We start from the raw sequence: 27,169 nt of genomic DNA, 5'->3' as shown, positions 1-27,169 counted from the left end.
GTATGACTGACTGTTATATCCACATTGAGAGGAGACAATTACCCATTTCTCACAATATACATGTACAGTTATGCAAAACATTTCCATGTTAGTCAGGTTGTGAAAGAAAACAAACAAAAAAAGATACCATCAGTTCTTTCTCTGCAGATGGATAGCATTTTTCTTAAGTCCTTTAGAGTTTTCCAGGATTGTTATGGGCCTGGGGTACCTCAGAAGTTTTCTGGGGGAAATCAAGGAACCTTCTGCTTGAGAAACTAAATCAAAGGACACCGCCTAAAGAGATAAACTGCACCTAATCTGGCCAGAGCTAGCTCCAGGACCATCAACCTTCATTCCAGTCTCCTCCACCCCTCAGGGAGATAAGATTAGGTATGGCTGCAGCCTTTGTGGCATGAGGGGGACAGAGATGACTTGAGATACCAGAGCCCCCTCTTGCCCAACTTCCTCCAACCACCACCAGTGGGAGATGGTGCTCCCCCAATAAGGGAACTTTCCATAGATTATCACCCCATCAGACCACCATCAGTCCTCTATAAAAGTATTTGCCTGTCTCTTGCTAGAGATGATAGGTATCTCAGAGAACCACGCCTCTGTGCCATGCCTTCTCCCCATGAGAAGTCCAAGGACTTCTTTCTTGGTTTCCTTTCCCTAGTGCCTAAATAAACTATTATTTTATTCTAATTGGATTTGTGTGCAACAGGGTGTAGTTCTTTAAAGTGTAAATTCTTTAAATTTCTAAGAACCCTTACCCCAAACCTGCACAGATTTCCCACATAACATGGATCATTGCATTGCTGAAAATAACCAAGTCATTCATAGCAGGTCATCTTGCAATATTGCTGTTATTTTGTATACAGTACATTTCACTTTGCATCAGGTCATGTATGTCTCTCCAGGTCATATAGTAGGCTCTTTTTTTTTTAAACATAGTAGGCTCTTAATAAGTGTTTCTTGAAATGAAGAAGAATGAGTCAAGGACCCTTTTTCTGTAGTTCAGTCAAAAGTTTTAAAGCCAAAGGGGGAAGACTGACATGCACCCATCAAGAGTTAAGCAACCACAAACTAAGTTTTCTCTTTCTATGCAGTCCCATGCATCCTCAAATTTGTGTTTTCTGCGCCCCCCCAACACACACACACACACACACACACACACACACACACACACACACACACACGGCGAGGGAGGGGTTGTGAGAGAGAGAGAGAGAGAGAGAGATAGAGAGAGAGAGAGAGAGAGAGAGAGAGAGAGAGAGAGAGAGAGAGAGAGAGAGAGAGAGAGAGAGAAATTAAGGTTAGATTAGTTCATTTCTTTTAAGGATGCCTAGAGACCTGAATCTGCCTCAAAGAGCCAGACACAGTAGTGTACTGGGGACTACATTTCCCATGCGCCAATTCTCCCTCTTTCTAGTTTCTCTGCAGTTGAAAAAGCTTCCCACGTGAGCCACCGCCCAGTGTTGGAGGAAACCGAGGTACCAGCGTACTTACGTTCTCCCTCTCGGAGCCCTGTCTCTCTCCAGTCCGTCCACCTAGGGAGAAGCCACTTGCAGGGCGGAGGCGGCCAGAGAGACACGCGATGGGGAGCCCGTGGCAGCTTCTGTGCGCGGTGGGAGCTGTCCTCCTCTGCAGCGTTGGGGGCAAGCTCCCCGGCGAGGGCAGAAATGACAGACCCATCATTGGTAACAGCAGGGGGCTCTGGGTGTTGGGGTGTTTGTGGGCGGGTGGGGGTAGGAGTGGGGGTGGGGGGGTGGGGCAGCCCTAAGGTTCCGGGGCAGGAGGAGGAGGGAGAATCCTAGGAACCTTGTGAGACTGAGCGCCTCAGCCCAAGGACATCCTAGAGATCTCCCAGACGCCCTAACTTCCCAATCCCGGGGGTGTAGGGAGTGTGACTTTGTAACTTGGAAGAAACAGTGGCACTGCTCCATCCGTCATCAGCCTCTCCCACCCAAGGAGCAATGCTTGACGCTGTAGACCCTGCTAAGTCCCAGTGTCTAGCTGATTACCTGTTCGATCCCTCTGCGATAGTCTTGGGTGCCAATACAGGCAACTGCAGACTCAACGTTTCCTGGATGACTGTGTAGGAGCCCAGTATCATCACCTCAAGAGTCACATTGCTCCTACAACAGGCTGATGAATAGTAGTCTTGTTTGATGTTGCAGATAATCTTGTGTTGAGGCTGCTAGGATCCTGCATGTGTAGCTGGAAGGGACTTCAGAGGCCATCCATCCCAAGTCTCTTATTTTACTGATGAGGTAACTGAGACTCAAGAGGTTTGGAACTTGCCCAGGTCATGAAAATAGCTCACTTTCAGAGGTGGGCTTTGAACTTCTGACTTTAGTGACCAGTGGTGCATTTTCCCTTGTGTCATACTGTTGACTTTCAAAAATATTAGGACGCTTAATTTTCTTTATTTTGATGAACATATATGTCCTGTGAAGAGGACTTAGTTGTGGTATGAAAAATATTCAGTGACATCACTAGCCCTGCCACCTGTTAGCTGTGTGACCTTGGGCAAGTCATTTAATCTCATAAATGAAGTTATGAATAGAATTGAAATGATGTAATCTGAACTGAAGTTATAAATTAATTGAAGTTACATAATTTCAATTTAACTAAAAAAAAGATAAATTGATTTCAATTTATTCATCTGTAAAATGATCCTATGATTAATCCTGTGACTCTGAAGCTGGACTCTTGTGATCTGAAATACACCTTAGCAGGGGATCATCACCTCAGTTCTTGTTGATCTGGTGTTACAGATGGGGCAATTTACACTCAGGAAGGTTGGGACTTGCCCAGGTCACAAAAATAAGCAATCTTCAGAGGTGAACTTTGAAGTCCTGATTCTAGGGGCCAGTGCATTTCCCCTTACTGTTGGCTTTAGGAAATGTCAGAAAAATAGTACCAGCATCATTTCCTTATCTGCCAGGCCTCTGCAATCAGAGAACTAGGAAGTACTCTTAGTTCCCATGTCTGGAGATGAAAAATGCTTCCCTAGAAGGACACAGATTGGGCCAATGGGAGCTAGACACATGGAGGCCACAAGGAGCCCCAGTGAAAGGGGTCTAGGGCTCTTCTTGGAGGGTGCCAGGGAGAATCAAAGGCTGGCTGAGGAAGGTTTCCTCTTGGTTTTTATCTTTGACACACATAAACTTCCCCACAATATCCCCAGCATAGTTGGCACAGCAGAATCTTCATACTTAATGGCAAGGTCTCTGTTTTTGTCAGTGCTCATCTTGATCTTCAGAACTTTCACCTTGTGCTTCACCATCCTGGACATTAATTGTAATTATGAGAGTTCCTGATACGCCAATGTCCTGGCCAGGCTGGGTGTAGGAGCTGACCTACTGGGACTATCCTAGGCTACCTTGGGCAGCCTGTAGAGCCTCAAGAGAAAAATGTGATCAGTGACATTGAGGGAACTTCCTGAAAATGTCAGAAACCAATACTCTGAGGACCTGACCCTGAGCCATCTCCCTCCTGTGCAAGCAAGGCCATAGATCCCCTACACTAAATGAGCAGAGGGACCCAGGCTACCCTGCTTCCTCCTCCCACTTCCTCTAGCTCCTCTGGCCCAGCCCAACCTGATTTAAAATTTGGATCTGTTTGCTAAAGTTACTAGAGAGGCCTGAGAACTAGTAGAGTGTTAGCACTGGATGACACTAACCCATTCCCTTGGTAGAGAGCACTGATTGACCTTTCAGTAGTGGGAGTGGAACAAGAGTTTTCCTGATAGGGTGGATGAGGCACTGGACTTGGAGTCAGGGAAACTTGGGTCAAATCCACTTCAGACCCTTATTATGTGATCTGGAGCAAGTCACTTTACTTCTCTGGAATACAGCTTCCTTATCTATGAAATGGTGGGGTTGGATTCAGTCTCTAAGGTTCCTCCCATCTCTAAATCTGTGTTCTTGTGATTCTTCCTTTGTGGTCAAGACAACAGTGGGGCCTTTGGCCAATTACAATTCCTGTCAAGGCCTCAAGTTTTCATCCTTGAATTGACATTGGACTCAGTGATCTTTTTGACCACTCAAATCCTTAGGATTCTGTGAAGAAGGAAGTTGATGTCATTGATCAGCTCTTGGCCAAATTTGGACCTCACTTCATTGAGAATTAGTATTCTTAGAGTATTGACTTCTGAGGCACTGGTCTGACCCCTTACATAGCTTCTGATAATCCTCCTCCTGGAAAATGCTATTTGGCATACTTGAGACTTTATGGACTTAGTTCTATGAATAAAAAGCAGTGGGATTTGCCCTTTTATTTTTTTCTTTTTAACCTGTGTTGCTGTAGCAAAAGAGGTTGTTGTTTGAAATAATTCCTTTTTCTTTTGGAATACTTGCAGGGATATTGGCACAAACTCACCACATGGAAACTTTTGCAAGCCATGGAAAGTATTACATTGCTGCTTCATATGTAAAATATCTGGAGTCTGCAGGTGCAAGGGTTGTGCCAATCAGGTAGAGTTTTTGCTTACTTTCTACTGTCTATAGAAAGTACTGTGCTTTGCTTCCAAAATTGAGGTGATCATGTTACTGTGGCTGTACTTGTCTGAGTAGGATCTATCCTTTTGAGGATTTCTTCTATTTCAATAGTATGTCTTCTAATTTTGGCTATGAATATCATGGCCTAGGGTCTTTAACATGAAGTTTTCGTAGCTTCTAACAACAGTGCAAGTAACAGAAATGGCTAGATAGGGCACACACATACAGGACACAGAAAAGGACTGAAATGTTACCATAAAAAGGACAAATATTAAAAAGTAATTGGAATTTTCTATAAAAAATTCATTTAAAATGGAACAAAAGAAGCTTTTTAAAAAAATAACAACACTCCTATAACATATTAGAAGGGGTCATTCATTGAAAGAAGGCACAGAAAATTTCCATGTGATTTTTGAAATGCATCTTTGTACCTTTTGCATCCTTCCTAGTCATGGCCCTGCTGATGCATAATGACCTGACTTCAAGTTGTATGTGTGACAGTAGGCAAGTCACTTAACCTCTCTGTGCCTCAGTTTTTCTTCATATGTAAAATGAGGATTTTGGACTTGATGACCTCCTAGATCATCTCCAGCTCTAAATCAGTGGTCTATGAAAGACTTTTATGGGATGAAAACCGGCTTTGTGATTCTGTCTGACTTTTTAGGGGGGCTAAAGGATATTTTTTATCAAAGAGTTTTTAAAAAAATAATTTTTCCACAAAAAGAGCTCTCTTGTATTTAATTTGCCCCAGTGGACTAAAATGTCCTAGAATGTCCCAGAATACTCCACTGGCTTAACTCATTTTCTCCTGAATTCTGTATTATATTCCAAGCTCATATTATGTTGCATTACTTTTATATCATTTTATGAGGTAATGATATTCCAAGCAGAGTTAAAGTGTCATATCCCATCTTTGCTATCAAAAATGCAGGATACATTTTGTTTCAGTTTGTCAAAACTTTGTGAATAATTTCTAGATATCTGTCAGTTCCCCCTCCTTACCCTGCTACCTGCCCTGGGAAAGAAATGTGTTCCTCAATTTACACAATTGATATGTTTTAAGAGAGATTTAAAAGTATAAATTCTATGACATTTCCCCATTAATTTACATTAAAAATTGTAACTATGATCTATGATCTTTAAAAAATAATTGGTTCAACTATGTTTCTACCCCAATGTAAGAATCACAGCTAGTAGCCTTCACTTGTGATTATTTGTTCCAAAGATTTTTTTTTTTTTAGTGAGGCAATTGGGGTTAAGTGACTTGCCCAGGGTCACACAGCTAGTAAGTGTTAAGTGTCTGAGGCTGGATTTGAACTCAGGTACTCCTGACTCCAGGGCCGGTGCTCTATCCACTGTGCCACCTAGCTGCCCCTGTTCCAAAGATTTTTGTTATATTTTATTTAATAACACTAATTCAGGTTATTACTAGATTTATAGGGGTCTTTGCTTAATATTTTAGAAAGTCTTATTATGTAAGCTGCCATTATGAGGAGAGGACATATTATGTTCTGTACTTATACATATATGTATACACAATGACACATATACCTATACATACACACATATATACATATGAATGTCTAAGTGTGAAAAGTAGAATCTAACTAGGAACTCTTGAAGGGGAAATCCTGATCCATGACTCAGCAATCTGAAGCTCACAGGAAAGGGTGGAGTAAGGCCCCAAAAGGGTGTCCCCTGTTTAGCTGGCCTGGGCTTGGGGTGTGTCTGTTAACCCTGGTGACATATGCCCAGGATTTTCTGGAACAATCTGAATTACAACTATCATCTCCACAAGCTTTCAAAATGTCCTCAAAATCCATTGTTTTATAATTTACATAGTAGACAAATAGTGACTTGAGGGTCGACAAAGATGGTAAAAAGAAACAAGGCACAAAAGACTACAGGATGAAGAAAAATTGAGATGACAGCTGCATGCGAGTCCCAATTCATATTATCTGTCTCTAGGTGAGTGGTCCATTTCTATGTGGTGAATGTGGTATGGACAGGATAGTGTGGTGTGACAAAGCCAATATAAGCACCTACACAGTTGACTGTGTGTTTGACATCACTGTTATCTACACCTTACAAGGAAGTGGGGGAGGAAGGAGGGAAGCCACACCCTGAAGGTCTGAAATACCCCCAGCTTTGCTAAAGAGAAAATAGAATTCTGAATGGTAAGGCCAGTCTCAGGCCTGAAGATTGAAGATTCCATAGTCCTGGGACCTGTTATTCTCCAGAGTAAGTGTCCTGTATCCCAGTGTAAAGTCACAGTATAGAGGTGCTGACTTCACTAAATAATTCCAGTGCAGACCATCACAAGCAGCTGGAGAACTCAGACAGACCTTGTCAGACAGCAGAGGTCAAATGTGAGAGATAGCTTTCAAGGTCAGAACTTGGAGATCTCAGTCGAATGAGTCAAAGGAATGACTGCAAGGTTCTTGAGGACTGAAGTCTGAAGAGGCAACTTTGGAGATGTCAGAGAGACAAGGCGCTTTTGTGTGGAGGGAACTAGAAGCTAAAATAGAGGCTCTTCCCTCATTCATGCTCAGAGAGTAGAGAAGAGTTTACTTGGGGAGGTAGTTGAGAGAAAGCTAGCTCTCAATCAAGTCAGGTGATCTTTTATCTGGAGTTTTGGGTAGGGACAACTCCACCCTTGCCAAATACAATCTGCTAGAAACTGAGAACTCCCTTAATATCTAGATGAGGTAAGTTTGAACCATCTGATTCTAGTGATAAAACCTAATAGAAGTAGAAAGTCTGACTGAGGGAAGAACTAGGAAAGAACAAGGGGAATGGTTGTTGTCAGTTATTTATTAGACACCTACTATGTGCTAAGTATGAAGAGGCAGTACTGTACAACAGATCAGTGGTGTCAAACTCCAATAGAAACAGGGGCCACTCGACCCTCCACAAGGATCCCTGCAGGACACATATTGCCTTAGAAAAACACATATTAACATTATCATTATTCTATTTTTATTTATTTTGTTAACTATTTCCTAATGACATTTTAACCTTATTCAGGCCTCACTTGAGGATGTTGGACTGCATGTTTGACATTTCTGTAGTAGATAGAGAACTTACCTTAGAGTCAAGAAAAACTAGGGTCCTTCCTCCAACATATCCTGGTTTGGGCCCCTATGACTACCAAGATTTCCGAATTTGTCAGTTGTCTCCCCTGGATGTTTCCTTGTAATACTTAGTAACCAAGCCTTCTTTTTAGGAAGCTTGTATGCTGTAGGGGAAGAAAGGGTTTTATGGACAGCAAGTTGCATTTTGGCCATGCAGTTCAGAGAAGAGTGTGGTGGCAGCATCTTTAAACCATCAGCAGGCTCTAAAAAGAAGAGCAGGGTCATGAGTGGTACTGGGGGTGGAGGGGTGGGGAGATGTGTGCTTTGACCTCTAAGCATCACAAGTATACTGAGTATTAATATATTGTATGATATGCTGTTAAAAATAATTTCCATAATTTTTTTTGTTTCTACAGAGTAAGCATTCTTTATTCAAAGTAGACGTACATATACACATTTCTGTTCTATAATGTATCAACAAAAAGATGCAAGAATGCATGCAGTCCACTCACAGAATCCTGTCTAGTTTAAGCTAACCCAGTTTTTATCAGTATGTTTAAATAAATACTTACAAGACTGGGCTATTTTTTTCATGTGCTCATTGAATATGGACACCTACTTTCTAAATTCTAGGCAGCATGGTATAGAAGAATGTGGCACTGGGTGGGGGTTGTCAGGAAAATCCTGGGTAGCAGTACATAAAGATGGATTGAAGTGGAAAGAAGTTGAAGTTGGGGAGATCAATTTGAAGATTTTTGCAATAATTCAGGTGTGAGGTGACAGATCATTTTGAGCGACATTATGAGAAAAAAATCAATAGGAGTTAGTAACTAGATGTAGGAAGAGCAGGGGGAAAAGGTTTAGGTTAGCTTTAGACTCAGTCTGACTAAATGGATGAAAAAAAGGATACTTATTAATCATGTAGATTCTAGGGAATACACAAAGCAGTGGGGATGCAAATAAAAAAGCAAGGCTGATCCTGACTTTAAGAAGCTCATATTCTACTATATTCAATGTGGTGATAATGTCTATCTTAGCAAGGCTCCGGCCAGGTTCAGTCATTATCCATCTGAAAGTGTGGGATCTCCGTAACTCATTTGACTTTTTTTTATCAGCTAGCAGAGAATTAGGCTGAATAGATCTTGGGCTTCCTCTTATTCAGGTGGCTTGTAAAGAGCTGGGACTGTATGTAGGCAGGGAAGAGAGCATTCCTTAGGTTCAGTGTTAGCTCCATCTGGACTTCCCTTTCCTCTTCTGTGCTCTGGCCTTACTTGACTTCTCCTGATGGGTTAAACTTTAAAAGAATCTGTATTTCTCTGCTGCTGTTACCAGTCCTTGGCTAACCCAACCCAGCCACTCCTTTTTCTTTAGCTCATCCCAAGGAAAGGGTGGCCTTTGTTTTCCTTTTCTTTTTTTAACCTTTAACTAGCAATCAAGTGGAAAGTAGTTAAAGTAACACAAAGTTGAATTTATAGGCCATGCAAATCTTTTCCTAATGTAACTTGACCTGGCCTTACAGGTTGGCACAAGTGTCCTGGGCAAGTGGGTCTGTACTCCCAACTAGTTGGTGTTTGGTACAGCTATCACGTAGCCCTTCTATGTTCTGTCAAAATAAATTTCCCACTATGTCCTGTCCCTAGGTTTCATGGTCACTAAACTTGTTTCACCCAATGTTTACATTCCTCTCTAACACTTTACTTCCCTTTATGTACTTTAGGGTCTTAGCAAAACCTGCCTTCTTGCTGTTCTATGCACAGGACACTCCTTCTCTGACTCAGTGCCTTTTCACTGGCTGTCTCCGGTTCCTGTAATGCTTTCCTTCCTTAGCTACAATTACTGGTTTCTCTCGTTTCCTCTAAGTCAGCTCAAACTACACTTTCTGCAGGAAACATCTCTTGGTCCTTCCCACTGGAAGTGTCTTCCCTCTAATATTAGCTTTTGTCTTATGTACATAGTTTTTTTCGCATTTTGTTTCTAAGGTTAGAACATGATCTTCTTGAGGAGAGACCACATTTTTATCATTCTTTGTATTCCCAACAGTTAGCACAGTGCCTGAGGCATAGGAAGCACTTTAATATTGATAATGATGATGATAGCTCACATTTATATAGTGCTTACTGTATGTCAGACACCATGCTAAGTGTTTTTACAATCATTATCTTTTTTTTTTTTTTTGGTGAGGCAATTGGGGTTAAGTGACTTGCCCAGGGTCACACAGCTAGTACGTGTCAAGTGTCTGAGGCCGGATTTGAACTCAGGTCCTCCTGATTCCAGGGCCGGTGCTCTATCCACTGTGCCACCTAGCTGCCCAATCATTATCTTATTTGATCCTCGAAATAACCCTGAGTGGTAAGTGCTATTATTATCTGAATTTTACAGTTGAGGAAACTGTGACAAACAGGTTCAGTGACTTGCCTATGGTCACATAGCACTCTATCCACCACTGTGCTACCTAGCTGTCCTTATAAAATTATTGTTGATTGCCTGAGACACAACTCTCTTTATTTCCATACTAGGGAAACTTTTTAAAACGTAGCCATATTACAAATACAAAATTACACACAGGAAATTTCCAATACTAAACATCCATATAGTTCCCTAAGCTATATAAAATATTCTTTGAACAATACTCTTATGTAAAAGATAGTGAAAGCATTATTAGCTTCATGTTACCTAGGGGGAAAATGAATCTTAGAGAAGTTACATGACTTATCTTGGATCACACAGCTGGTAAAGATGATTCAGGATTTGAACCCAGACTTCCTGAGTCAAGTCCATTGCTTTTCTACCACATTATGCTAGTTTTCATGTTTCTTCACAAAGTTTAACAAATATTAATATCAGTATTCATAAAGATGATTTACATGTGTGAATACACAGATAGCAATGCAGCAGATATGATATTGGCTTAATTTGGAGAATATCTTCAGAATTCTGAAAGTGCAAAGGAGATAACACCTTGGTCTGCAAAATGGTTTTTTTTCTTTCTTTTTTTGGGGAGGGACAATGGGGGTTAAGTGACTTGCTCAAGGTCACATAGCTAGTAAGTGTTGAGTGTCTCAGGCCAGATTTGAACTCAGGTACTCCTGAATCCAGGGTCGGTGCTTTATCCACTGCGCCACCTAGCTGCCCCCTGTTTTTTTTCTTAAATGCTTTAAATTTATTATTTTTTTGTGGCAGTGGGGTAAAGTGACTTACCCAGGGTCACACAGATAGTAAGTGTCAAGTGTCTGAGACTGGATTTGAACTCAGGTCCTCCTGAATCCAGGGCCAGTGCTCTATCCACTGTGCTACCTAGCTTCCCATTTAAGTTTATTTTTCACACACACATGTAGCAGTGGGAAGAACACTAGGCTTGGATACAAAGGCCTTGATCTGCATCCTGGCATTACCTCTTTTTTTTTTTTTTTGTGCAGGGCAATGGGGGTTAAGTGACTTGCCCAGGGTCACACAGCTAGTACGCGTCAAGCATCTGAGGCTGGATTTGAACTCAGGTACTCCTGAATCCAGGGCCAGTGCTTTATCCACTGTGCCACCTAGCCGCCCCCGCATTACCTCTTTTTATGTAGCTGTGTGACCTCTCTCAGTCTTAGTTTCCTCTTCTGTAAAAGTGGGATAAAAATAACATTGGTGTTATTTACCTGCCTCATATGGTTTTTATGAAGTTCTGTTTATGCACAAAGGATTTGTGATTTCATTGAAATAGGAGACTCCTAGTGTGGGGATTCTTTTCTCTCCAATGTAGGTCACAACTTTTCTATGATTTATGAGATGAGATATAGAGTTACTTGTAACATAGTTAAATGATTTGCTCATGGTCAGATAACTTGTAAGTGTCAGAAAATGGATTTGAATCAAATTTTCCTGACTCCAATCCCAGTACTCTATCCACTGAGTAGTGAATAAAATTTTATATATAATACGTATTTATAAATACTTTATTAATATAAATTATAATTTCATTATAATTATAGGCTCACTCAATTATAAATATATATGTATATGAGATTGTATTTATGTATGTTTATATATATGTGCCTATGTATAAATATATACACATAAAAGCACATCTATGCACAAACTATTTTGATCTTTAAAAAGCTATTTTTTGGCATGTAATTATAACATTAAAGTTTAAAGCAGATTTACCCTGTCATTAATTTTGGTTTTGGTTTTAGGTTAACACTTTCAAATGAAGAATATGATCACCTCTTCCATTCTATCAATGGGTAAGTTACAGGCCTTTGTATAACTCATATACATAGAGATACTCATACTGTATATAAAATAATTACTGCAGAAGTACTGACACATGTAAAATGTACATGCATATATACTGTATTTTGGCTGTAATCACTCTTCTTTAGGAGTTTCTTAGAAGTAGCATGGGGTAGTGGATAGGGAGCTGGCCTCCCTGGAGGATGTCATTTTAAATCCCACTTCTGCCACATAATGACAATGTGGACCTGGGCTTAGCTCCCAGCTATCTGGGCAGCTTTCTAAGTTGCCAAGAAGCTTCTGATTTACATTGATAGAGGGAAGGAGTTTCCAATAACAGCAAAAGCAGAGGTCTACTCACTATCCCTATGATGTGGTTGTCACTATTTCCTAGGTATGTATAAAGGGCAGTTTAAACTTGTTCTTTCTCTTGCTTTGAAGAATTCCCAGAAGAACATAATGATACTACTTTTTTTATTACATTGTAAAACCAGCACATGATAGGCTTGGATATGCAAAATAAACTCCAAAGAGGCTGTTTTTTATTCTTAGATACTAGATTTCTAATTACAGTACCTGACACCATTTAGAAATTATTCTCATCTATACAAATGTAGCTCTTTGTTGATAATTTATACTGTTACTATAACAACATAATCTTTTAAAAAACAAATTAAATCAGGGGCAGCTAAATGGTACAGTGGATAAAGCACTGGCCCTGGATTCAGGAGGACCTGAGTTCAAATCTGACCTCAGACACCCGGCACGTTACTAGCTGTGTGACTCTGGGCAAGTCACTTAACCCTCATTGCCCCACAAAAACAAAAACAAAAAAACAAATTAAATCAAGACACGGTAATATGACTGGATTTGAAAGAATACAAATAGATAAAAGATAGTATTACCTTTTGCTAAATTGAATTAGTAACAATCAGGATTTAAAATTTGACTTTTCTTTCCATAAGAAAACTTTTCCTTTCTTTTTATCTATATAGAAGGCTGCCAGGCTTTGAAATGTACTTAATCCACACCATATCCAGGTCTCTCAGGGAGATATTTGTGGCTTGAGTATTTAAAGCCTTCACAGATTTTCTCCTGCTATCCGCATCACTTAAAAATCATTGGTAACGTGTTTTCCTTATACTGGTGTTCATTTGCTGTTATTTATCTAGTCCTTCTAAGAGAGCTACCTTGCCAGTCTGAGAGAAGACCTCCAATAATAATTTCCTACTCCTATTTATTACTGAGTTAACTTCCCTTCTCTTTTCCTTTATCAAAACTCATTTATAATTGAACCATTTTTGTACTAAGCTCTGTAGCTTTCTAATATGCTGAAGGCAGCTCTTTCCTTAAAAAGATCTGATTTTATATAGATTCCTTACATTTGAACTTCTTTTAAATACAGAATGAGAAGGAAAAAAAAGTTGCCATGTACAAAGCAGAATAGAGGAGAGGATTCAAGATAAAACAATAAATTTCCATTTCAAGAAAGCCTATTTAATAAATATTCAAGATTGTTTTCTAATCTACCCAGCTATTCTTTGCTGGTTTTCTTTTGCTCTCTGCTATGTACTTTTTACTTTATTATTTTTTCTCCCTCCTCCTCAAAGAAGGCTGCAATTAAGTATATATATATATATATATATATATATATATATGCAATTTACATTTACAATTAAGCATATACATAGATAGCTATTTACATACACATATGTACACATACACTCACTCTTGCACATATATATAAAAGATCATACTCTGCTTATTTCCACTCATCATTTGATTCTCCGAAGGTGGATAGCATCTTTCTTCACAGCTGAAGACAATCACTTCATTTGTCTTAAGGTTTCTGGAGTTATATTTTCACACTTTTCTAATTCAGAATTGCTGTTCAGTCCTACGGATATATTTATTATATCTGCCATCTTTTTTTATCACAGGATTTAAAAGACCCAATCTAAAGTAGCTTTCAGGGATAAAGATATGGATATATAATTGTAACCCTCACATGAAAAATTTTCTTTAATATTCCAAGGCATTTTATATTGAGAGTCAGCGTGATGTAGAAGATGGAGCCTTGGCTTGGAGTGAGGAACACTTGGATTTGAGTTTTCACCTCAGACATTCCATACATGTGTGACCCTTGATAAATTAGTTAATCTCTCTGGGTCTCAGTTTCCTGATCTGAAAAATGAGGGGGTAGGATTTGATGACTTTTAAGGTTACTTCCAGCTTGACATCTTTGATAATTTATATAAAAAGGAAGGAAATAAAAATCTCTTATTTCTGAATGAGAACTTATTTGTAATTTTAAACTTCTTAAAGAGCACAAATTCTTCATTTTTGTATAAACTTTGCTACACTGGAATTTAACTATACTTAATTTGTGACTTAATATTTCCTTTTTTCCATGTTTATCTTACTACATGTTTTATTAATAAATTGTCTTTTTTCTGTGAGAAAAAAACCAAACATTTGATATTGGGTTTCAGGATACTTTTTCCTGGTGGAGGGGTCAATCTTCAGACTTCAAAATATCATGATGTAGCCCAACTGTTTTATGAAAAGGCCCTGAAGGTAATCTTCTGTTGTTCTTTCATTCCCAGATTATGATAACAATCCTGACCCTTCCTTTCCCCCTGCCCCATCTCCATTATTCTTCCTGCCTCTAGTCTTCCTTACATTTCCTTTCCCCATTCCCAAATGAATTTTCTATACTTGATCATGTTACTTCTCTCCCCTAAAATATTCAGTTCCTTACTATTACTATCTGGATTAATTTCAAATTTCTTAGCCTTAACACTCAGGTCCCTTCACAATCTGATCTTAACTTCCCTTTCCAACTTGAGCTTCCATGCCCTGGCCAAATAGGTGTAGTTGTCCTTGCTTGAGTTTATGTATACTTCTCCCTCTGGGTGTATTTTTTCACACTGTTGTTTGCTGTATCAGAAATGCATTCTCTCCAACCTTCATTTGCTTCTAGCCAAATTCTACCCTTTCTATAAAGCTTAGATCAATGTTTATCTCTTCTATGAAGTCCTTTATCATTCATGCAATTTCTTCCTTCTCTGACCTCCTATAGCATCTTATTTGGATCTCTCATGGAGTGCTTACTTTTTCCTGCCTTAAATTTTTTTTTTTTTTGGTGAGGCAATTGGGGTTGAGTGACTTGCCTAGGGTCACATAGCTAGTAAGTGTTAAGTGTCTGAGGCCAGTTTGAACTCAGGTCTTCCTGAATCCAGGGCTGGTGCTTTATCCACTGTGCCACCTAGCTGCCCCATCTGCCTTAAATTGTAAATGCATTTCATTTCTCTTAATAGCTGCTTACAGTCCTGAATTATGTTTATACATATCTCTATTTCCCTTAGCACTTTGCATATTTTAGATGTTCAGTAATTTATTGAATGAATACACATGAATATGAATATCCATGAATGAACTTAAATTTTTGTAAATGCAGTAATTTTAAATATAGTAATGAAATTTGCAACTTAAAGGAACCTTATTGATACCCCCCCCCCTTTTTTTAGTGAGGCAATTTGGGTTAAGTGACTTGCCCAGGGTCACACAGCTAGTAAGTGTGTGTCAAGTGTCTGAGGCCGGATTTGAACTCAGGTACTCCTGACTCCAGGGCTGGTGCTCTATCCACTGCGCCACCTAGCTGCCCCCCAATAATTTAATTTTAAAAGGGGTTACCGGAGGGGCACAACATACTGTGCACAACGTTTTTCTGGTTCTGCTCATCTCACTCATCATCAGCCCATGCAAGTTGCTCCAGGTTTCTCTGAACTCCTGCTCATTGTTTCTTTTTTTTTTTTTAACTGGAAAATAATAAAATACTTTTATTAAAAAAAAAAAAAAGAATCTTGGGGCAGCTAGGGTGGCACAGTGGATAAAGCACTGGCCCTGAATTCAGGAGGACCTGAGCCCAAATTTGGCCTCAGACGCTTGACACCCAATAGCTGTGTGACCCTGGGCAAGTCATTCAACCCTCATTAGCCCCTGGCTGGCTCCACCTGCTTCCGTGTGTCCCAGATATCCAAGTAAGCCCCGAGTTTCTGGGCATCCTGACCAGAGCCAAGCCAGGCATGGAAAGGCCCTGCCGCACAGCGAAGCCATCTCCTGCTCTAGGGCTCAGCTTTTTGTCAGTTACAGTGTCATGTCATTTCATCGCCTTCGAATTCAGCAAACTTTTCCCAGGGTTCGGCCAAAGGCTTGCTGGCTTCGCTGGTGGGGTTAGGTTTTTTTGGATTCAAAATTTTTAAACTGCTGACATTAATGGTGGGCTATGACCTAGTTATACAAGACAAAGATGGATTCCAGGTCATAAGGAGAAAAAAAGCAAAATCCAAAATCATTTAAAAAAAATTGAAGTCTTCCTTCTTCCATCGGTCCTTTAGCATTGGTGACCAACATTGGACAAGACACGGGGCAATCCTGCACTGGATGGTGGAGTCAAAGGAAAAACGTTCTCCCTTTTAGAACAAAGGAAAAGCCACTTGGCCATTTCATTCCATGGCAGAAAAATGGCTCCCCTGAATGTTGGCCTCTCCTTGGCTTGTCTCTGCTCATTGTTTCTTACAGCACAATAGTATTCCATTACATTCATATACCACAACTTGTCCAGTCATTCCCCAATTGATGGGCAACCCCTCAACTTCCAATTTCTTGCCACCACAAAAAGAGCAGCTATAAATATTTTTGTACATGTGGGTCCTTTTCCCTTTTCCATGATCTCTTTGGGGAAAAGACTGTCTGGTACTGGCTAAGAAATAGAGTGGAGGATCAATGGAATAGGCTAGGCACAGGAGACACAGTAGTAAATAACATTAGTAATGTACTGTTTGATAAACCTAAGGACTCCAGCTTCTGAGATAGGAATTCAGTATTTGAAAAAAACTTCTGGGAAAACTGGAAGATAGTATGGCAGAAATTAGGCATAGACCAACATCTGATACCTTATACTAAAATAAGGTCAAAATGGGTATATGATTTAGACATAAGAGGTGATACCATAGATAAATTAGGAGAAGGAATAGTTTACCTTTCAGATCTTTGGAAAGGAGAACAGTTTATGACCAAATAAAAGATAGAGAATATTATAAAATGCAAAATGGATGATTTTTAAAAAATTAATAAAGTATTTTATTTTTTTCCATTACATGTAAAGATAGTTCTCAACCTTTGTTTATACAAGCTTTACAATTTCAGATTTTTCTCCCTCCCCTCCCTCCCCCCTCCCCTAGACAGCAGGTAATCTGATATAGGTTATATATATATATATACACATAATAACATTAATCCTATTTCTGCATTAGTCATGTTATAAGAGAAAAAAAATCAGAGCAATGATGGAAAACCTCAAAATAGAAAAAAAAACAACAGCATCAAAAACAAAAGAAATAGTATGGTTCATTTAGCATCTATACTCCGCAGTTCTTTTTTTTTTTTTTTTCCCCTGGATTTGGAGATCCTCTTCCATCACGAGTTCCCTGGAACTCTTCTGGGCCATTGCATTGGTGAGAAGAATATAGTCCATCACAGTAGATCAACACTCAATGGTGATGATACTGTGTACAATGTTCTTCTAGTTCTGCTCATCTCACTCATCATCAGCCCACGCAAGACCCTCCAGGTTTCTCTGAACTCCTCGTGCTCATCGTTTCTTATAGCACAATAGTATTCCATTGTATTCATATACCACAACTTGTCCAGCCATTCCCCAATTGATGGGCACCCCCTCAACTTCCAATTCTTTGCCACGAGGTAAAGAGCAGCTATAAATATTTTTGTACATGTGGGTCCCTTTCCCCCTTCCATGATCTCTTTGGGAAAAAGACCCAAAAGTGGTATTGCTGGGTCAAAGGGTATGCACAGCTTTATCACCCTTTGGGCATAATTAAAATGGATGATTTTGATTACATTAAATTAAAAAGTTTTTGTACAAACAGAAGCAACGCATCCAAAATTAGAAGGGATGCAGAAAGCTGGGAAACAATTTTTATGGCCAGTACTTCTGATAAAGGCCTCATTTCTAAAATATATAGGGAACGAAATCAAATTTATAAGAATCCAAGTCATCCCCCAATCGAGAAATGGTCAAAGGATATGAACAGGCAGTTTTCTGATGAAGAAATCAAAGCTATCTATTCCCATATGAAAAAATGTTCTAAATTACTATTGATTAGAGAGATGCAAATTAAAACAACTCTGAGGTACCACCTGACACCTATCAGATTGGCTAATATGACAAAAAAGGAAAATAATGAATGCTGGAGAAGCTGTGGAAAAATTGGAACACTAATGCATTGTTGGTGGAGCTGTGAACTGATCAAACCATTCTGGAGAGTAATTTGGAATTATGCCCAAAGGGCTATAAAGCTGTGCATACCCTTTTACCTAGCAATACCACTTTTGAAGATATGTTTTTGATGTAAATATATTTGTGAATCCCCATATGGTACATTAATAGTGTTTATATCCACTGATTGCTAGACTACTTCCTGACCAAAAGCTACCCCGAATTCAATATTATTTTTAAATTATTTGTATTCAACATGAATAAAAACAATTAGCTGGCATCTGAAAAATGATAATACACATATGCCATGATATATTGTCTATTTTGTCCATAGAAGACAAATGTTTGCTCATTTATTGCTCTGTGTCATACGGTGAGCTAGGCTCTTTGTAGCTCCTCAGAGGTCCATGGACTGCAATGTAAGCTTCAGAAAAAAAGACAAGCTTTAGAAATTCCCTTAGAAGGGACATCCTATGTTTTATTGCTATTGAAGTCAATATATAAACTTAGTTTCTTTTTTTTTCTTTCTCTACATGAAGGCTAATGAAGAAGGAGATTATTTTCCCATTTGGGGAACATGCCTTGGATTTGAAGAGCTTACTGTCTTGACCAGTGGGAAGCTATTACTAACTTTGACCCAAACTAGTGGAATTGCCTTGCCATTAAACTTTACTCATGGTAGGTTTTCTGTTATTAAAGATTCATCCATATGCAATTATTTGCCAAGATCACTAAGTAAAAATTATCTAAGGTATCTTTTTTTTTTTTTACTATTGCTGGTCTTAACATTTTACCTGAATGAGATGGTAAATTATTTTTTTGTAGATGAATGAATATTTTTGTACTCTTTTGAAAAAATGGTCTGAAGGTCTTTGGGAAATCCTTATTTACAGAGGGAGAGTAGTATGTCTACTATACTATGATCTACACTTTTTCTTTTTCTTTCATTTTTTGGTGAGGCATTTGGGGTTAAGTGACTTGCCTAGGGTCACACAGCTAGTTAGTGTCAAATGATTGAGGCTAGATTTGAACTCATGTCCTCCTAACTCCAGGGCCAGTGCTCTATCCACTGTGCCACCTAGTTGCCCCTATACTTTTTCAAGTTTGAAGACCTCTCTTTTATTGTATTGAGTTTATTTATTTATTTAATTTTTTTTTTAGTGAGGCAGTTGGGGTTAAGTGACTTGCCCAGGGCCACACAGCTAGTAAGTGTTAAGTGTCTGAGGCCGGATTTGAACTCAGGTACTCCTGACTCCAGGGCCATTGCTCTATCCACTGCGCCACCTAGCTGCCCCTTGAGTTTATTTTTTTAAGTAGCTATAAACATTTTTATTTAAAGTTTTGAGTTCCAAATTCTATCCTCGCTCCCTCTCTTTGTTCCTCCCTGAGGCAATAATCATTTAGGTTATACATGTGCGATTATGTAAAATAATACCACAGTAGTCATTTTGTAGAAGAAAACTTCAGTAAAAGAAAAAAATGGAAGTAAAAAATAAGCATGCTGCAGACTGTTCACTCAATATCAGGTCTTTCTTTGGAGGTGGATAGTATGCTTCATTATTAGTCCTTTAGGATTGTCTTGGGTCATTGTAATGCTGAGAATAGTTTATTCACAGTTCTTCATAAAAAATATTGCTGTCACTGTGTACAACATTCTTCTGGTTCTGCTCACTTCATTATACATCAGTTTGTACAAAAATATACAGAACTTACTGAAATCATCCTGTTTAAGACTTCGTTTTAACTTCCCCCAATTTTTAAAACTCAAATGTTAATATCAAATGTAGTAATGGTATCCATTGAGTAAAGACATCCTTAACAAGAAGCTACTGTGAACTCATTAATGTTTTTGTATTTTATTAATCACATTATTTATTTGAAAAATAATAATACATATAAGCTTTAAAGATACTTTTCAATTCATTCTACAGAAAGTATGTTTTCTTTTTTATACTGCATAATTCAGTGAAATAGGTTCTTTTAAATAATACTCTCCTCCATCTCTTCTTTTTTTTTTTCTTTTTTTTTTTTTAATAAGGCAACTGGGGTTAAGTGACTTGCCCAGGGTCACACAGCTAGTAAGTGTTAAGTGTCTGAGGCCAGATTTGAACTCAGGTACTCCTGACTCCAGGGCCGGTGCTCTATCCACTGCGCCATCTAGCTGCCCCTCCTCCATCTCTTCTAAGGGGAATCAATTTATGGCAAACTGTTAAGAATCACTTATTTAGAGTAGGAAGATAGTGTTTTTTCCATGCAGATATATAATTCCATTTGTGTAGGGAACTCCCAACATTCAAATTCACTCCACCAAAGTAGGTGGTTTCTTGAGCTCCTAAGACGTTAAGTGCCTTAGCCACAGCCATATGATGAGTATATATCTAAAGCAGCACTTGAACCCAGGTCTTCCTAATGCCAGAACTATACCCTGCAGTTAGGGTAGAAGATTTTTCTCTTTATGAAACTTAATTTCTATATTTCCCCCTGCTATACCCTCAAAAGAGCCAATAACAGCAGCTACAACAATACTGTGGATAAAATTAAGACTATGTCTGTTTATTTTTGTATGTAGGTATTTATGTGCCTATGTATGGAAGAAGGAACAATGAAGAGAGATTGTGGTTGTATCAGAATTTTGTGACTGGGAATACATAGAATAGGAATGAGACTGGGATCTGGAAGGAAGAATCTGATAGTTGATGTAGGAATGGCAGGAAGTGATTTGTATTGCTCATGGACAATTTATCTAGTCTCTTCCCACATTATATTTATGTAGATAATTGCATCTGTTATATAGTGCGTAACTTGATTTGGTGTGTTTACTGAGAAATTAATTGGGAGATTTGAACTAGATGACTTTTTTTTTTTTAAGTGAGGCAATTGGGGTTAAGTGACTTGCCCAGGGTCACACAGCTAGTAAGTGTCAAGTGTCTGAGGTCGGATTTGAACTCAGGTACTCCTGACTCCAGGGCCGGTGCTCTATCCACTGTGCCACCTAGCTTCCCCTGAACTAGATGACTTTTAAGATTTCTCTGGCTATAAATCTTTGATTCCATGATCCCTCTGAAATAATTTTTTGATTTTGGTAGACTTTTCTCTTACTATGATCAGCTTGCTGTGGAAACTTCTACTTAGCAACACTGGCGAAGAAAGTTACATGTTAAGTGTGGCTGTGGTTTAATTATATTTTCCTGGTAAATTTATTACATTTTGGGAGTAATTTACATTTCCTTACCTTTTAAAAATAAACAACTGCTGTTTCTTTTGAGCTTTATGACAACTTTATGATGTAGAAGTTCCAGATAGTATTATTTCCATTTATATAGATGAGGGAACTGAGGCTGAAGAAAGGTAAGTAACTTGTCCAAGATCAAACAGCTGACGCAATTCTAAGCTGGGTCAGACTCCACGACCCATTCATTCTCTATCCATTTCATGATTCCCCCCTTCAATAAGTTTTTATATGTGAAACATTTTTTCTTTCTTTGGACATCTGAATATTAGCACTTAGTCAATAATTCACTCATACCTGCTATTTTCCAATAATCCTATCTTGGGTTTGAATACAAATGACACAGGTGAGTTTTATTCAGTTTTCTTCTTTTTTTTTCTTTTTAAATTTCAGCTGTACATGAAAGTAGGATGTTCCAGAATTTCTCTAGTGACTTGATACAGGCATTTGCAACAGAACCTCTAACTTCAAATTTTCATAAGTGGAGCCTCTCCTTGAAGGTACTCTAAGCTTTTTCTTCTTCTTCTTCTTCTTTTTTTTAAGAATAATGATAATGACTTTAGTTTAACTATAGAAAAAACAAATATGTAATTAAAAAAATCTTTATGCCATAGAATTTTACAAGGAATAAGGAGCTAAGTGAGTTTTACAAGGTTTTATCTACAAATACACGAGAAGACATTGAATTTATCTCCACAATGGAAGGTATGCACATGTATTCTATTTCACTTTAATTTACAGGTAATTTACAGGTAAGACATTTTATTTCATTCAATATTCTTTATAGTCATATAACATTATTCAACAGTTCTATATTAGTTACAGCCATGGAAGACTTGTGACTTTTACGGTTGTAGAGGTACTGTGAGATGAGGTTGGCCCCTGCCTTGGGGTCAGAGGGATGCTTGTTTTTGCTATTCCTCTTATTGTCTATCTGTTCATTGTCACTTACTTTATTTGGTCTTTAGGAGGAATATGTGTACTTCATGAGAGACAGAGACAGAGAGAGGGAGAGGGAGAGACAGGAAGAAGAAAATGGAGAGGGAGAAGGAAAGGGAGAGGAAGAAACAGGAAAAAGAGGGAGATTTAGAGAAGGAGGAAGGGTGAGAGATACAAGGAGGGAGGAGAGAAAAGGAGACTCAAGGGAGGAGTGAAGGCAAAGAGAGAATAGAGAAAAGAAATTTTTTTTTTTAGTGAGGCAATTGGGGTTAAGTGACTTGCCCAGGGTCATACAGCTAGTAAGTGTTAAGTGTCTGAGGCTGGATTTGAACTCAGGTACTCCTGACTCCAGGGCCAGTGCTTTATCCACTGTGCTACCTAGCTGCCCCAGAAAAAAAAAGAAAATTTTAATTGGCTAAGGAAAGTAGGAGAGAAGGGATGAAAGGGAATGAACCTTTGTTGTATATGCCTTTGGATATGTGCCCGGTGGAGAAGCAGCATGTTTACTTCCTTTTTATACTTATTTTTCCTGTGCCTTAGAGAGAGAGTAGGATTGGAAGAGGATAGCATAGGAAGCAGGGAATTCTCGGTTAATTGAAAAGTATAATTCATACACTTTAATAAAATGTCATAAATTCTTAACACTAAAGCCTATTCTGATAGGTCATTTTCTTTTTTTTTCTTTGCAGGGCAGTGAGGGTTAAGTGACTTGCCCAGGGTCACACAGCTAGTAAGTGTCAAGTGTCTGAGGCAGGATTTGAACTCAGGTCCTCCTGCATCCATTGCCAGTGCTTTATCCACTGCACCACTCAGCTGCCCCCTGATAGGTCATTTTAGTATAGAGGTAACCCTAGATTCTCAAAGGCTGTGCTAGTGGAAGGTATGTTCTGGCAGGCCTCTCAAGTGCAAAGTTTCAAGTACAAGCCCAGTGATAGACTAAATGTCTGTTTTTTGTCTGTTTGGAAACTAGGTGGAGAGGAAACATCATGGGGGTGAGTTAATAGAGGGAATAATCATGGTAAGAAGAGGGGTTCAGTATTGAAGTATCTACAAATATAGGGTGCAGAACTTTTAACTTTCTGAAAATTAGTAAAAAAAGAAGCATTTATTAAGCATTTACTGTGTTCCAGGAACTGCTAAGCACTGTGGATACAAGAGGCAAAAACAGACATGCCTCTCCCCTCTCTCAATGTGACTATATATATATATAATGTGCATAGTATACCATCTATCTATCTATCTATCTATCTATCTATCTATCTATCTATCTATCTATCTATATCTATCTATCTATCTATCTATCTACCTACCTACCTACCTATCATCTTTCTATATCCATCTATCTATCTGTCTCAGCTCACATCATTAATCTATGATTAGTCACTTAGAAAGAAGTTACCAGAAGTGTCTAGCACAGTGCCTTGGAAATAATAGCTGCTGGGGGCAGCTAGGTGGTGCAGTGGATAGAGCACTGGCCCTGGAGTCAGGAGTACCTGAGTTCAAATCTGGCCTCAGACACTTAACACTTACTAGCTGTGTGACTCTGGGCAAGTCACTTAACCCCAATTGCCTCACTAAAAAAAAAAAAATCAATGGAAATAATAGCTGCTGAGTAAAATTTATTACTTTATTTGGCTGAAGTGAATTATAGATTTAGAGCTGGAAGGCAGTGTAGGAAGTTATCTAGGTTAACCTCCTTATTCTTCAGAAGAGGAAACTGAGGCTCAGGGACATAAAATGGTTTATCTTATACAACTAGTAAGTATCAGAAAATGAATTTGAACCAAGAGCTTCATGATTCCAAATCACATACTCTATTTTTGTTTAAGTGGTTGAAAAAGTACAAAGCAGGCAGTATGGGGTAATAGAATATATTTGCATGGATTTAATGAAATACATGATTAGCTCTCATACTGAGAAGGAATCTTATCATTAGAGTTTATTTGTACTCTACTTATTTTTGTAATAATTTTTTTTTTTTAGGGAGGCAATTGGGGTTAAGTGACTTGCCCAGGGTCACACAGCTAGTAAGTGTCAATTGTCTGAGGCTAGATTTGAACTCAAGTACTCCTGAATCCAGGCCCTTTGCTTTATATACTGTGTTACCTAGCTGCCCTAAGCCTTTAAAATTTGGCAAACCCCTGTACTTATAGTCCACTGACATGGCCTTCTACTACCCACAGTCACCTCCAAGCTACTATGAAGTATTGCAGTAGGACTTTATTGTAGGTATATGTAAAGTGGTGACATAAATAGAGATTACATTTAAGACTTATATAGATAGAATGTTAATGCATTCTTATCAATTGTGTGATCTTTTTTCTTTTAATCTAGCATATAAATACCCCATTTATGGTGTCCAGTGGCATCCAGAGAAAAGTGCTTTTGAATGGAAGAATTTAACGGGTATAGTCCATTCACCACTAGCTATTAAAACTTCGTTCTACATGGCAGACTTCTTTGTAAATGAAGGTAAGGAAAATTAGTTCTGTAATTCTATAATTACAGAAACTCATATTTCAGGTAGAATTAGGAGTGTGCTGGAACTAGCTCAGACCAACTTGAGAGAGTTGATTGTTCAATTTTCAGAATGAGATTTTATACCTTGAACATTGGCCAGTTCTGCAAATCAGGGCTTGATTTATTGTTTTGTTGATTGCTTAGACTTCAGGAAGTAATGGCAAAATATTTGTAATGCAGATTAAACTTAAAAGGGTGTCGTGTGCATTTAAAATTTTTTTTTCTGAAAACTAGTCATTAAACATTTCCCAGTACCACTGGATCAAATGTTTTCTTGTAAAACAATGCAGAAGTTTCAGAAATGACTTAGGTGGAAAAAATTCTTGAGGAATAGATGAGTAAGACAAAAGACCTATATTTGATGAGTAGACATGCTAATAAAAGTAGGAAAATTAATTTTGCTAAATAGCATTAGATCATTTTCCAAGTTTAGTTACTTCTTTGAACACTAGCTTTGATATTGAGTCCTGTTTTGTTCATTCCTTAAATATGAATATAGGATTTAGAGGTACAGGGGATCTTAGACGTTGTACATATTACTCTCTAATCCTTTTTTTTGACAAGATGAAGAACTTTAATAGACCCTCTGAAAAATTTAATATTATTCTTTCAAGGCCTTATATAAATTCAATTCAGAAGCAGATATTTGTGACTTTAAACCTTTCCCAGAAGCCCTTAGAGTTTCTTAAGCTGTTTTAAGTCACAGACACCAAGCATAATTTGGTGAAACCTGTGGGGACCTCTTGTCAGAATGATGTTTTTAAATGCATAAAATAAAATACATGATTACAGAGGAAACCAATTAAGCTGAAATAAAGATGTCTTTTTCCCCATCCCACTTCAAGTGGCTTGTGGACCCCAGGTTAAGAGCCTTTGCCTTAGAGAAAGCAAGTGCGAAGTGTTTTGGTTTTTTTCTCTCCCTCCTGAACCACATTTAAAATTGCAAGTATTGATGGTATTTTGGTGCAATTAGGTAATTATGTTTTTATTTTAATGATTTAAGTTACACAGGCATTTAACAAATTTAAAAAAGGCTGCATTATAGACACAAATGAAATTATGAGGGCCAAGTGAAAACATTTGTAGACTTGTAACTTTTTTAAAAAAAATTTTTGGTTGGGCAATGAGGGTTAAGTGACTTGCCCAAGGTCACACAGCTAGTAAGTGTAAAATGTCTGAGGTAGGATTTGAACTCTCCTGACTCCAGGGCTGGTGCTCTATCCACTGCGCCACCTAGCTGACCCTAGACTTGTAATTTTAAGATTCTCTTTTAGACTGTCTGCAAAGATGCCTTTAGGTTTTTTTTGTCATCAATAATTCTACTTATTCTCTGAGCATAAAAACTAATCATATTTAGCTGTATTGTATCTAGAATTGTGCCAAGATGAATTGAAAGTTGTTAATACAACTTAAAAAAAAAAGTGTATTGCTCCAAAGTAAGTTGGATAGACAATGTGGTTAGGAATGAAAGACTTCATTGTTAATGAATATGAAGGATCAGTGTAAAGGTTGTTCAACAGGTGCTTACAGGATAGACTAGTTTTTTTGGTCTTCATATTACATTCATCCCTTCTTGAGAAAAGGATTAAGATACTTGTTATACTCTTGTGTCTTTCTTCCTGGTAGCTTCCTTCCTAATGAGAGCCAAACATCAATTTAAAGCCAGGCAAGAACAGCCAATAATAGACCAGTAATCACCTGAAATCAATAGAACAGAGGTTAAAATAAGGAGCTCTTTTATTGAGAAGGTTAACAAAATATTTTTATTTCCAACTGAGAAGTGATATGCTTGACAATGTACTGGTAAATGTTTAACAAATGGCTCTGAAAAAAACCCCACTCATGACACACTTTTAAGTTTAATCCGGTTTAACATTTATTTAACATTTAACTTTAACTTCCTTAAGTCTAAACAATCAACTAAATAAGAATTCAAGTCCTGATTCTCAGTGCTTGCTGATTTTCCAAGTATGAAGGCTTGCACTGAAAATTTAACAAGTCATCTCTCTCAAGCTGGTTTGAACTTTTGAACTGGTTCCAGTATTTTCCTAGACATGCTAATTGTTATTTTCATGTATGCACAAACATTGCAAGAAAACTTGTGGTATAAGATGACTTTTACAAAATGATACAAATAATTGACATGTTCTCTATTTCTTTTTTATCTTATTTTTAGCTCGAAAAAGCCATCACCATTTTGCAAGTGAAAATGAAGAAGCTAAGGCATTGATTTATAATTACAATCCTGTTTTCACTGGGGATCATTCTCTATTTCAGCAATGCTATTTTTTTGATTGAATGTCCTTGGAAAATTTTGTTAGAACCACAGTGATTTGTTAATGGAATCATTAAACTGTTGTTTTCCATGTCAATGGAAGTAAAGGGGCAAGGTCATTTTTTTCTCTTG

General features: G+C 38.2%; 1 protein-coding gene across 1 annotated transcript; it reads left to right on the top strand.

The window, feature by feature from the left end:
* Positions 1–1,429: 1,429 nt before the first annotated feature.
* LOC122734518 (gamma-glutamyl hydrolase-like) lies at positions 1,430–27,169 on the top strand. The gene is made up of 9 exons (XM_043975398.1): positions 1,430–1,676; positions 4,343–4,457; positions 11,734–11,784; positions 14,266–14,350; positions 18,614–18,752; positions 21,697–21,803; positions 21,918–22,008; positions 24,577–24,714; positions 26,939–27,169. The coding sequence occupies exons 1-9, from the start codon at positions 1,574–1,576 to the stop codon at positions 27,058–27,060; spliced, it is 951 nt and encodes a 316-aa protein (XP_043831333.1). The 5' UTR covers positions 1,430–1,573; the 3' UTR covers positions 27,061–27,169.

This window comes from Dromiciops gliroides, chromosome 1, assembly GCF_019393635.1.
Source record: "Dromiciops gliroides isolate mDroGli1 chromosome 1, mDroGli1.pri, whole genome shotgun sequence".
In the NCBI taxonomy this organism is placed as follows: domain Eukaryota; kingdom Metazoa; phylum Chordata; class Mammalia; order Microbiotheria; family Microbiotheriidae; genus Dromiciops; species Dromiciops gliroides.
This window is presented reverse-complemented; position numbering and strand designations above follow the sequence as displayed.